Here is a 12,937-nt window from a genome sequence, read left to right as displayed (position 1 = left end):
ACACCCCTTTCTACACCACGCCACACCAGCGGGAGGACGTTCGGCCATGACGAATTTAACGTGCAACAGACCCCCTTACACGACGGTTCTTCGGTGGACTCGGGACACGAACCTGAAACCCTCCGGCTCCGAAGCCGAGACCTTACCACCAGGCCACCGCGGCCCCCCACATCAGAGATATAAAAATTTTGTTAAAAAAATGTTTTCTTTAACATTCTAAGTTAAGTATCTTGAATGTTGTACTTGAATATTGAAAGAACATCAAATAATGCTGAATAATGTTATCTGATATTATAAATAAAAATAATATTAATTAATCATTATACAACAGTGGTTTCAATAAAGCAGCGAATTTTAATCAATATATTTAAAACACAAAGGCCGAGAGAGCCAAATTAAAAGTAATTTTATAAACAGGATGCGAAGCGCCTTATTTAAGTTAAGGGGGAAAAAAGTTTTTTAAAAAAAATAAAGCAAACGAAATAAATAAATACTTTAAAAACCAGTGTTAGTAGTCTTCCCAAAACTTTCCCGCATACTTTCTAATAAATTTGTGATACCAGAGGACACCTTACATGGCATTGGCGTACAATAGTTAGGAAATATTTATTTTTGGCGTGAATTTAGCATTTTTACTGAATCTATCGCGTCATCTTTGACGATTATTCTTTGGCATACGTTAATAGTATCCAAAAATCGAATTTGTGTTAAAGATGCGTTTTTCCCATCGATTGAAAAAGAACTGACACAAAACTACACTTCTAGCCAGAAAATCCCAAATTAAATTTTATATATTCAAGTCACTGCGCTTTTGAGTTTTTATACTTACATGTTTTTGAAAGTATAGATAGACAAACGGGCAGCTCTTCGTTGAATTGGTTCAGAATTCGACTGATGTCTTCACTATAGATGTTAAATCTGTGTACCGAATTTGATCTATCTAGCTCTCCTAGTTTTGTAAACATTGTGTTAACGTATATTTGGTCTGGCAGACAGATAGACTTCCTGTGAACGAACTTTGCATACAATTTAATACAAAAAACAAGCAAACAAATTTGGTATAAATAGGTACACCAAATTGCACCAATCTAGCACAAAGTATTTTTAAGTTATCTTTGTCACAGACAGACAGACATACACACGGACATTTTCCAAAAATGGGTTTTTCGAACTCAAGAAAATCTAAAATGTGGAGATTCGTCAAAATCAGGAGTTCTAATTTTTTTGACGAATGCTATTCTTTCAATGTACTACATATACGATAAAGTGAAAAAGGATCAAGTCTGCAAAATGTGGCGAAGAAAAACACAACAGGCAACCCTACTTAGTCTACTTTTTATGCATTTAAATTGCGGTAAGTAACTGAATATTTGCATTCGAATATATTCATGGGCGTTGAGAAATAAGAGTTTTAGAGAAAAATAAGTTTTAACTTTCCCCTCCCTCGCTTTCTTTGAACAATGTTTCATTCGTATCTATTAAATTCTTATCACTTTTATCACACTTATCTTTTATTCATGGACACGAAAAATAGATTGGATTTCATATTTTACCACCGTTCTTCTGAAAATCGCACTCTTTTAAACAATAACAGTGACTGAAAAGTCAAGGGAGTGCTTTTTATCATATAAAAAACTATTTTCAAAGTGCTTAAAAAAAAAATGGGTTATTAAAGAATGGGCGGTGAAAATTCGAAAAGAATTCTTTTATTAGTCTGCATCAGACTGAGCACTATATTTTTTATGACAAAAATTGGTAATGCTAAATAACACACTGGCATACACATTTATTAATTAAATGCTAAAATCAAAAAGTTATCTTAACAAATAATCTAAGTCAACAAATGCATTATGAATTCTAAAAAAATACATTAATATTATTAGACTTTCTCAAACAATATTAATGAAGATGAATGATAATGTAAACTTAAGGTATTCGACAAGGTTCGAAGGAGATCTTTCAATATATACATATGTAAGCATTATTTTATGTGAATCAGAATGCAGTTTGAAGACAGTGAAGACACATTTTAAATTCTTTTTAATCCATCGAGAAAGCAAAATTATTTACAAGCAAAGACGCGGACATGGCACGTCCGCCACAGCGCGGCTTTAAAGCAGAAGTGGGGAAGAAGAGAGAAATAAATTATCCCTCTTCTTATATAACATGAGATTTTGATAGGGAAAATATTTCTCCACAGTGCTAATATATTAAAAAGATTCTGATGGGGATTTCTGATGCATATCAATCACAAATAAGGGAAACACAGGGATCTTTTAAAAAGAATGTGCTTACTGGACATTTGTCTATCCCTCCAAGCGGAGCGTGAGAATGTGTCGGTGTTTATCCGATTCAGCAATTTTATAAAGCTTCTCTTGAATTAATTAAGTAGAGAAAGTGGAATTGGATCACGAAATAAGAGACTATTTTAGAATGAAGTTATTATGGGCTAAATTAAGATAAAATCTTGGAAATTAATTAAATTGAAATTAGTGTTAAAATATCATTACATATATATATATAAATTTTATTAAAATGAAATTTTATGAAAATTTTATCCTTGTGAATAGATACTGTGAGGTTCTAATAGGGATTTCCTACACGTGTCGACCACAGGCAAGAGAATCATAGGAATTTTTTAGAGGAATTTGTTTAGATCAGCAATTTTTATCCCTTCACTCGGAGCGTGGGAATCGCTGACGAAAGCATTTTTACAGAGGATTTCTGTTGCATTAATTAAATAGAAAAAAGTGGAATGGGATCTAGAAATAAGAGTAAATTTTAGAATGAAGTTAATATGTGTTAAATTGATCTAAATATTAGGAAATGTAGAAAGTTTAAATTAGATTTTAAAATATGATTGCATATATATATATAAAGTTTATATGACTTTTTTTTTCTTATTATGAGGATAAAATTCTGAATAAAAGTGAAATTATTTAAGTATATAAGTAGCTTTTGAAGAAAAAGTATATTTTGATGCATATTTTAGTATTTATTTGCAAAAATTAAGGTTGTTCTAGAAAAAAAGAATGTTACAGTTTTTTATATTTTTCTTTGTAACATTACATGTGTAACATATCTTAGAGTGTAGCTAACTATTATCTAAAAATTATATTCAAAAATAAAATTTTTGTGTGTAATATATAAAATTATCTATGAAGTTTTGGAATAATATTTACATTAAACAATCATAAATCCGCTTCTAGAGCATTCAACAACAAATCTATATTTCATTATATTCTGCATAACATAATGAGCACTAATTATAAATTTTTAAAAAATATTTTGATTATTTGTTGAGGCATGAGATACAGTAGAATTATGAAAGAACTCGTTCTTCATAAAATGCATTTAAAGTTTTTAAATGCTTATAAATTATCTACTTAAAAATGAACAGTTTGCTATGACTTGGCTTCTAATTGACGTAGAAATAGACTAAAGATATCACTGGAAACAGAAACGTACCTATATTTTGAGACGGTAAAAAATAAAAATGAGAATATTCATCTAAATTCATGTTCCCAAACCTAGTCGGATACTTTAAAACGATAATCAATCATACGGAGTTTAAAAATTAATAATAAAGAAAAATATTCTTAAGGAACATTATTGTCCTGAATACACGAATTGAATTATACTAACGAAGAAAAAATAAACATTTATTTCTATCAATAAAAAAATTGTTCTTATCGTTACAAGTTGCAGTTACACAACTCAAAATTGATCCAAAATTTGTAATAGCGCGAATTGCTTTACGTTTATCCTATGACCATGAATCGGTTTCAGTGAAAATTACGAGTTAAAGACATCAATTAGTCACTATTGTACTCTTAAACCCTTTAAAATTTCCAGTTAAAGAACATTATGACTATGAGTGAATTAATATTCAATGGCGATTAAATTAAGTTTAGAATACGGATGTTTTGACTATATTTCTGTGCCGTTAAATTTTTGAACTATTTTTTTCCTAATTACTTTTAAGAAGAAGAATGTCAAAAGTTTTCCCCTTTCCTTTTTAAGTGATAACACTTAGAAAAAATAAACATTTATTTCAGTCAATAAAAGAATTATTCTTAGAAAGTCAATCAGTTAGTCAGTAAAGGAATTGTTCTTAGAAAGTCAATCGGTTAATCAGTAAAAGAATTGTTCTTGGAAAGTCAATCGGTTAATCAGTAAAAGAATTGTTCTTAAAACAATTGTAATTACAAAACGCAAAATTGATCCAAAATTTGAAATAGCGTGAATTGCTTTACTATTATCCTATAATCATGAATCGATTTCATTGATAATTGAGAGATAATGACATTAATTAGTGTCTATTTCATTCCTTTACCTCCAAATTACTTTTAAGAAGAGGAATGTCAAAACTTTCCCCCTTTCATCTTAAAGTGATAACACGTAGAAAAAATAAGCATTTATTTCAATCAGTAAAAGAATTGTTCTTAGAAAATCAATCGGTTAGTCAGTAAAAGAATTATTTTTAGGAAGTCAATCGATTAGTCAGTAAAAGAACAGTTCTTAAACAAAATGTTGCAATTATACAATGCAAAATTGATCAGAAATTTGAAACAGTGCGAATTGCTTTACGTTTATCCTATGGCCTTCATTGATAATCTATACTTATATATAAAGCTCAATGTGTGTGTGTGTGTTGGCACTCTACAAAAAAGACCATTTGACATACAGCTACCAAATTTGATACATGTATACCTTGGAGGTCGAGAATGTGCACCTGGGGTCAATTTTTTTGAATTTTTAATTAGAATTTTAATTATTAATTAAAAACTAACTTTCCGCCAAAAAAATCTTTTTATCTTTCCCACCGCCAAATGAGTAAGTGTTCAGTTTTTTCCCCAACAGTAATGAGGCTAGGCTTAAGATTTTTCGGCTGATTATTTCAAACGATTCTATTTATTTTCGTAATGTTTGATGCATTTAAAATTAAACATTGTTCATGAATCGATCTTTCAGATTCATTCTGAAGTACTTTTGAATTAAAATAAAACAGAATAAAGGAAATTAAAAATTTCTAATCTGCATAGCGTTAGCCCAACTGGCGTAGAAAAACTCACGCATTTGCGTTACCGCAACTGGAGTTGAAAATTCATGCATGCGCATTGTGTTCTGATTGTTGACATGACAACCATTATCAACGGATGATTAAAATTATTTTTAGATTAGTTGCATGCTTTTGTAATTAAAGTGTATTTATGTTAGTTATATATATTTTGTATATGCTTATAGTTTTAAGTCCGTTTTTTAAGTAGTTTTTTTTTAACCTGTTTTCAACCGATTATTTTAAACGATTCGTTTTATTTTCTTAGTGTTTGATGCATTTAAAATTAAACATTGTTCATTAATCGATCCGCTTATGATGAATCTGAGAAAATTTTGTTGACAATTTCTTGAAATATTACATAAATTAAGAAAGATATTCTTTAGTGCCCATAAAGTTTAAACGCTCAGTGACTGTTTTCAGTAATCATATTACAAAAAAATACTTTGTTTCAGTAAAATATATTATTATATTAATTGCAGATTAATCCTTTCCACTTTAATTTAAAGTATAAATTCTATGGGAGCTAACAGAAAATCAGGGAGATACATATTACGTTATGACTGAAGGCATTTATAATATTATGAGTGAATTTTATGACTATCAAAATTTGAAGTTTTAAAATATTTTGATGAAGAAGCTATTAAAGTAGAAATTGCGTAAAATATTTAATTATTAAAATTTTAACAAACATTAAGATTGGCGAACCGGCTGGTTGCCAAAGGCGGCTAGTAGAGAATAAAGGAACATTGATTAGTGTCTATTGCATTCATTACGATTTAAAATGTCCAGTTAAAATATATTATGACTATATTAAAGTTGATTATTAGTTACTGTTGAATTAATATTCAACGGCGTCTAAATTAGGTTTGACTACGGATTTTTTTTACCATTTTTGTGCGTCGTTAAATTGTTGAGTCATTTTTTTTCTAATTACTTTTAAGATGACGAATGTTTTCCCACTTTTTGCGTAAAGTAATAACACATAATCACTAGTTATAAAAGTAGTTTCAAAAATGGATTTATCGCGAAACATGTTTAACCTTTATCATCTATAAAAACAAAAAAATAAAAACCACGCATTGCGTTCCGCCTAATTGATAAGAGGTTCCAAGTAATTAAGAAAAAACTAATTAGCAGAAGAAGCGAAGTGCATTTCGAAATTATGATTGATGAAAGCAAGCGATTAAAAAAGGCAGACGATTTTCTTCAACCCCTTTTAACCGCAAAATGCACTTTCTGGGAAGATGTAGTAATAATGCTTTGAAGGTTGCTGTGTGGGTAGTAATTAAGACAATTAAAAGTGAAAAAAGGGAGGTGTTAGCTTTCATATTTACAGCTAGATAAGAATTTAATCCTTTTTCCAGAGCTTTTAAGTGTTTCATCCATATCTCAAGGAAAAACTAATTAAGGCAAGAATTCGGTGGGAAAATGAAACATTTTAATTTAATCTTCGCTCCTATCAGTGGTAATATAGAAAATTTTCCGGGACGCTTTAATAAGGCGGCGGCTGTGTAATTTAAGAACTCTGTAGTGCTTTAATACTTCTTGAAATTTCACGCTCATAAAATATTTAAAAGGGAGAATAAAATATAATTGAGTGAAATGCAGTTGTTTCATAATTATGTAAATAAGACAATTTAATCATTATTTATAAAACCATTTTTGAAAAAGGCTTTTATCGTGTTTCATGATTAATTGCATGATTATAAGTTTAAAAAAAACTGCAAGAAATGCGTACAATAAGCTAAGCGGTTAAAAAAGTTCTATCAAATTCTGAAAAATTTCAGAATAATTGAAGAGCATTTTACATAGTTGATGAAAGCAAACAGTTTTAAATGCATACGATATTTGAAGATGTAAACAGCAAAGAAAAAAATATTGCACTGAAGGAAAGGTATTTCAATTTCTTTAGTGCATCTTTTGTCTTAACAATCCAATTAAACAAGCAAGGAGACAAAATATTGCATACAAGTATTTAATTTTTAGTTTTGTAGCACCTTTTTCTTCTCTTGAGCAGAGAGCGAAACCCTTCTGGCGTTTTACAGAAGACAAACAGTTGAACGGGAGACCTGCATCCTGAAGTCGACTTTTTCCCCATGCGCAACCCTTGTGCTAACGCCGAATGCTTTCGGTTGGAAACGGTGGAATTTCTCCACCATACTGTTTTCTTTAACTTAATTGTCTATGTGTGTTTGTAAATTTTGTAGTGTAGCTGTGTTTGTGGAAATTAAAACTAGTGTATTTAAAACCGGGCAGTTCATTAGAAAATCCCAACACACCCACTATAGTTTTTATTTATATTCCTGAATTTTCAAAAAATATTACAAATTGAAACAAAAATACAACAATTGTAAAGCGGCAGTAATCCATACTCATTCTGAACTACATTAAGCTAATGCATTAATATATGCAAGTTCTATACAATGAGTTTCCTGACATAGCATTAGAAAAATATTTAGTGTATGTGTCAAGCTAATGTATATGCGTTCTATTTTTTATACCCTATATTTATTTAAATAGGGTATAAAAATGGTTTATTTATTAATTAATAAATTATTTATTAATCAATAAATAATTTATTAATTAATAAATTATTTATTAATTAATAAATTATTAAAAATATTTATTGTTAAAATATAGAATAAAAGTTACATAGAAGTCTGCATATATCAAGTATTTTTTTCATTTTATGACATTTTTTATTCCTTGTTAAATGTTCATAATTTTAAAACAGTGTTTTATTTAGAAACAATATTTGATTCATATGATTTTATTTAATAAAATCCTGCAAATTTTCAAAATTTTAAATTTTTGGATATTTGTCTGCGTTTCAGTTTAAACTAATTTACAAAGAATCTTTGGAAATCAAATTTCCAAATGAAATTATCAAGATAATTACAACAAAAAATTAGATAGTAGTTAAATTGAAATCTTCATATATCGAGTATTTTTTTCATTTTATGGTATTTTTCATTCCTTGTTAAATGTTCATAGTTTTAAAACAGTGTTTTATTTAGAAATAATATTTAATTTATATGATTTTATTTAGTAAAATCTGCTGAATTTTCAAAATTTTAAATTTTTGGATATTTGTCTGCATTTTAATTTCCCCCATTTTACAAAGAACTGTAAATTCAAACTTCCAAATGAAATTATCAAGATAATTATTAAAAAAAAGTTTAAGTAAACCTATTTAATGAAAAGGAAAACCATTTCATTTTATAAAAATTTATAGTTTTGATAAAAGCATGTTTTTCCATTATTATATATTTATGCAAAGTTCTCATTTTATTTACTTTTTTAATCTTAGATTAAAACAAATGTTAATAATTTGAGGCCAAATTATTGGTTAACTTTTTTTTTTTCAGTATCATTTTTAGTTTGTATTTGGCATTGCATTTCCACGGAAACAGTGATTTTAGTGTTTTGGACATTGAATTTTATCATACTTCAAATCGATGTAAATAATTCGACACTATTTTTAATATCTCAATCACTTTTTGTATACTTATTTTCCTTTTCAGTATTTATATTTGGCACAAATCATTATTTTATAAAGTTCAATTTTTTTTTTTTTTTTTTTTCCTCCACGCCTGTATGTATTATGACTTATTTTCTTTCTTTTAATGGATCACTTTTGTTTCAAACCTATTTTAGTAATCAGTTTGATTTGAATGTTCGTGGAGATTATGGATAAAGAAGATTCAACTATAAAGAAACATAGCTTTCGATGTTACTATTTATTTACATCTAAAGCATATATTATAAATTTTGGCGGTTACATAGCTCTACTACTTTCTTTTTTGATACAAAAGATGGCATTACTGTATTAACATCAAGGTATATTTCCCATGATCCTTCTTTGGAGTCATTATTAGATTCTATTCTTAGTGAGTGTTGTGTATTTTCGTGTTCGTGTTTGTGTTGTCTTGTGAAATGTGGAACTTAGAAAATAATTAAATAACTGTATCTGAAACTCGTATATTATTTTTATCTACCTCAGAATGAAGTTATAAAGAGTCTCGTACTTCTACAAATAATATATAATAAATTTTGTTAATAGGATGATAGTCCGTCTAGATAGGCACAACTTCTAATTTTATATCACTTTTTTGCGACAGCAAAAGTGTTCTTTCGAATATATTAAATGTATATGCCAATCTATAAAGGTTTAATTGACAGTACTAACAAAAAAAAAAAAATAACTGCTTCTAGAAAAAAATACTATAGCCTTTAGTAAAAACCAAAGACCAAAATTCTTCACTTAATGGTTACAGTGAACGAAAGAATTATTCATCAAAAGAATAAATGATCATAAAAGATTTTTTTTTCAACCAATGAAAAAAAAAATCGTCTGCAGATGTTTTAGAAGACGGAAGAGTGATCAAGATTAAGATCATAGCTCGAAAAGATATCCTGAGGAGGGGCAAGTTGAATGACTGATGCGACCGTTGAAAGACATTAAGTTAAAAAAAAAAAAGTCCCAAATGTCACTTACGTATGCTGCCGGATTGCAAACGGCCGGATGTTATCTCATTGACGGGAACTTGAATGATAGAGTAGACGCAATAGAAGACGATTCCGGCTATGAAAGTGAGTACTATGCATCTGAAATGAAAGCAAAGAATAAATATCAGCTTTTCCCAGAAACTCCTTGATAAATTAAACGATTGAATGAAAACAGTCTCTGAAAGCAGAAATTTATAAAGCTTTTTAATATTCATTTCTGGATTTAAATATACCTCCGACGCCACTCGGATGTTTATTTTAATAATTATTTGCAACAAGATAATATCTTTATTTTATTATTTTAATTCGATATCAATGCTGTCTATTGTGAAATGGATATTCCTCTATAAATAGTTTTTAATTTCAGATAAAATGAATGAATTGGCCTTCTGTATGTTCTTATATCATTTTTTTTTATTCCGATCCTTACACATGTATAATTTATTTTGTTATCACGTAATCTTATATCATAGGATGTCTTTGTCAAGATCATCCCAATATACGCTTGAAAAATATTATGGCTGTCATCATTCGAATAATTTAGTAGGTAATAATAGCATTTGATACATCCAGTAGCGTTTTTTGACCTAGAACGTCTAGATGCAAGGTCAATTGCGTATGTTTATCATCATTATTAATAAATAATAAAGTAGACTGGGTGCGAGTGTGTTGTCAATGACATGTTAAGGCATTCCGAGTTTCTAGATACTGCTTATTATAAGGTCCTTTTTTAAAATAAAATTGTCAATTTAATTACACATTTCCAAATTTTTTTAATTAATTTTAATTTTTAATAATATATGTAATTAATATATATTTTTAATAGTAAGGAATTAATGTATTTAAAGAATTAATATATTAATACATGCAGTTAAAGTTATTTTTTCCAAATCGACATTTTAATAAAAAATTTTATTAAAAAAAAACCTTTTTTACAACTTATTTTATTTATTTATTTATTTTTGAATAATAACGACATTTTAAAAGCTTAAAAACCCTAAAAGGTCAGTCTGTGAAATTAAAAAAAAAATTGCTGATGAATTAATTTTTTTCTTCTTTTCTTTAATTATGATAAAATTTCGAAGGAAAATAAGCAAGTGAAAGAATTTTGTTTCTTTTCTTGAATTATAATGAAGTTTGAGAAAAAAAATCTGTATATAAAATAATTTATTTCCTTTCTTAAATTACGAAGAAATATTTGCTCTGGTATAATTTGCTCTTTTTAAAAAATTATGATAAAGTTTCAGAAAAAGTTTTCTTACTTTAAACAAAAATTTTAAACATTGTAGTGCTTTTACACAATTATATAAAAAATAACTAATAAACATTATTTTGAAATTATTTAAAAAATTTATAGATTTGTAAAATATTTTTTCAAAGGCCTCAGATTCCAGGGTCTTGAATGCTATAAAGATGGCTTAGTACTCAAAACGCTTAATACTGAGAACTTTTATTTGGGAATAAAAGTTCCAATATTTCTAACAATATAGAAATGCATAAAATTAAAAAAATACATTTATATAGCATTCTGATGCCGCTTATTCGGTAAATTGGGATATTTATGTTTTTGAAAATTATTCATTGTCAGTTTTTATTTAAGCAAATGTTTTTAGCTATTCCTGATGTAATTTAGACTGACATTAAATGTCACTCTCTATAATTCCATTTTTTTTTAAAAATAAAGCGTAAAACAAATTTTTTTTAATATTTCAGTACCAAATTTTTTCCCCTTGCTATTGTGATTTTAATATTTTACCTAAAAATACTGCATTTATTGCAAGTTAACTCTTTACGTAGAATATTAAAAATATCATTTATAAGTATTTGATACATTTGTTTAATTATGCGCAAGCTGACAATATTAGTAAATTGATTTATTTTTGGTAAAATTTTTTAAAAATTAAATTTTTAATAAATAAAATTTTTAAAATTAATTTTTTTAAATCTCAAATATTAATTAATCTTATTTGGTAAATAATCTGCTGAAAATACATTTTAAACCAATACAGAAATCAAGCAAATCTCGTTTTCCCATAAATATCGAGAATAAAATACTTTTGATTCTACAGTAGTGTAACAAGATGTAAAAATTCATTTAAATTTGAAGCATACAATCCGCAACAGATACAGTGTCACGATTCTTTAGTTTGAAAAATTGGCAACATCACGCAATCTTAATGGAAAAATAACTGAAAACAGTCATGATGCGACATTGACCTAATTTCGCAATATTCAAAAAGAAGTGATAAATCAAGAAAAATCAGATTATCACGCTGTATAAGAAATAGTAAAATGAAACCTTGTTTTAAATTTTGTGCAAAAACGTGCACTGCACTACCAGCCGTCTCTGATGATTTGTTGGTTCATCAAGAATATTGGTTATGTTTAATTTCAATTAAATCACTCGTTCATCAATAGACGTTAAGATTTATTTTTAAAAAAAACTATTCAAATTGAGTTCTAATATTACTAATATAATTGATTTAATTGAATTCTAATTAAAAGTTCTAATATTTCTAGCACTTTAGAAGTGCATAAAATTAAAAAAAAATCATTTATGTAGCATTCAGATGCCGGTTATTTCACTCACTGAGATATTGACGTTTAAAAAATTATTCAAATGTTAGTTTTTATTTAAGCCCATTATTTTAGCTATTTCTAATATAATTTAAATTGGCATTAAATGCCACTCTCTATATTTTTAAACATTAAAGTCGGGTTATTTTAATAATTTCACACCTGTTCTATTTGTGGTGCACATGAACTCTCTTAATGGGGAGTGGAGTCATATGGCATCATAATGTCATTAAAAACTTAAGTGTCAGATAATCAATCTCTTTCAAATCTCCTTATTGTAAATTATCTTTTGCAGTAATGCAATTTTACCTTCTGATTCTTCCAATAAATTATGTAAATAAAAAAAATCTTTCTTTATTAATTTTCTTTCTTTATTAAAATTTCAACAATTGCTATTAAATATTTCATGAAAAGGCGAAAATCGGGAGTTTATAAACGATAGTAAAACGATGATTTTTATTATAACTACGAAAAATATCGTTGAAAATCATGCAAAAAAAATATTTTCTTAACTCTTAGCTCTCTAACGTCGGGTATGATTCGTCATTTTGAAAGACGCTTAGTTTCCATATTCTTCTTGGATAGCGTTTATAATAAGGCCACATAAATTGCAAGAATTCTCACATTGATTTTTAGGAATTACAACAAATGTATAACTATTTTTGAACTCCTTAATCACTTAAAAGAACTCTTATACTAGTTTATGCATAAATATGGATCTTATTACTTTTTGTAGAGAAAAGGATTAAAATTACCAATATTCTAGAAAAATTTGTTTCACAGTTAAAA

At 27.5% G+C, this 12,937-nt stretch overlaps 1 protein-coding gene across 1 annotated transcript in view; it reads right to left on the bottom strand.

Annotated features, from left to right (window-relative positions):
• Positions 1 to 12,937, bottom strand: part of LOC129972807 (heparan sulfate 2-O-sulfotransferase pipe-like) — an 88,626-nt gene that overhangs the window by 25,907 nt on the left and 49,782 nt on the right. Inside the window, exon 3 of the mRNA XM_056087082.1 lies at positions 9,561 to 9,670. Coding sequence (XP_055943057.1) covers positions 9,561 to 9,670 — 110 coding nt within the window. The remainder of the gene's footprint in view (positions 1 to 9,560; positions 9,671 to 12,937) is intronic.

This window comes from Argiope bruennichi, chromosome 6 (genome assembly GCF_947563725.1).
Source record: "Argiope bruennichi chromosome 6, qqArgBrue1.1, whole genome shotgun sequence".
NCBI classification, from domain to species: domain Eukaryota; kingdom Metazoa; phylum Arthropoda; class Arachnida; order Araneae; family Araneidae; genus Argiope; species Argiope bruennichi.
This window is presented reverse-complemented; position numbering and strand designations above follow the sequence as displayed.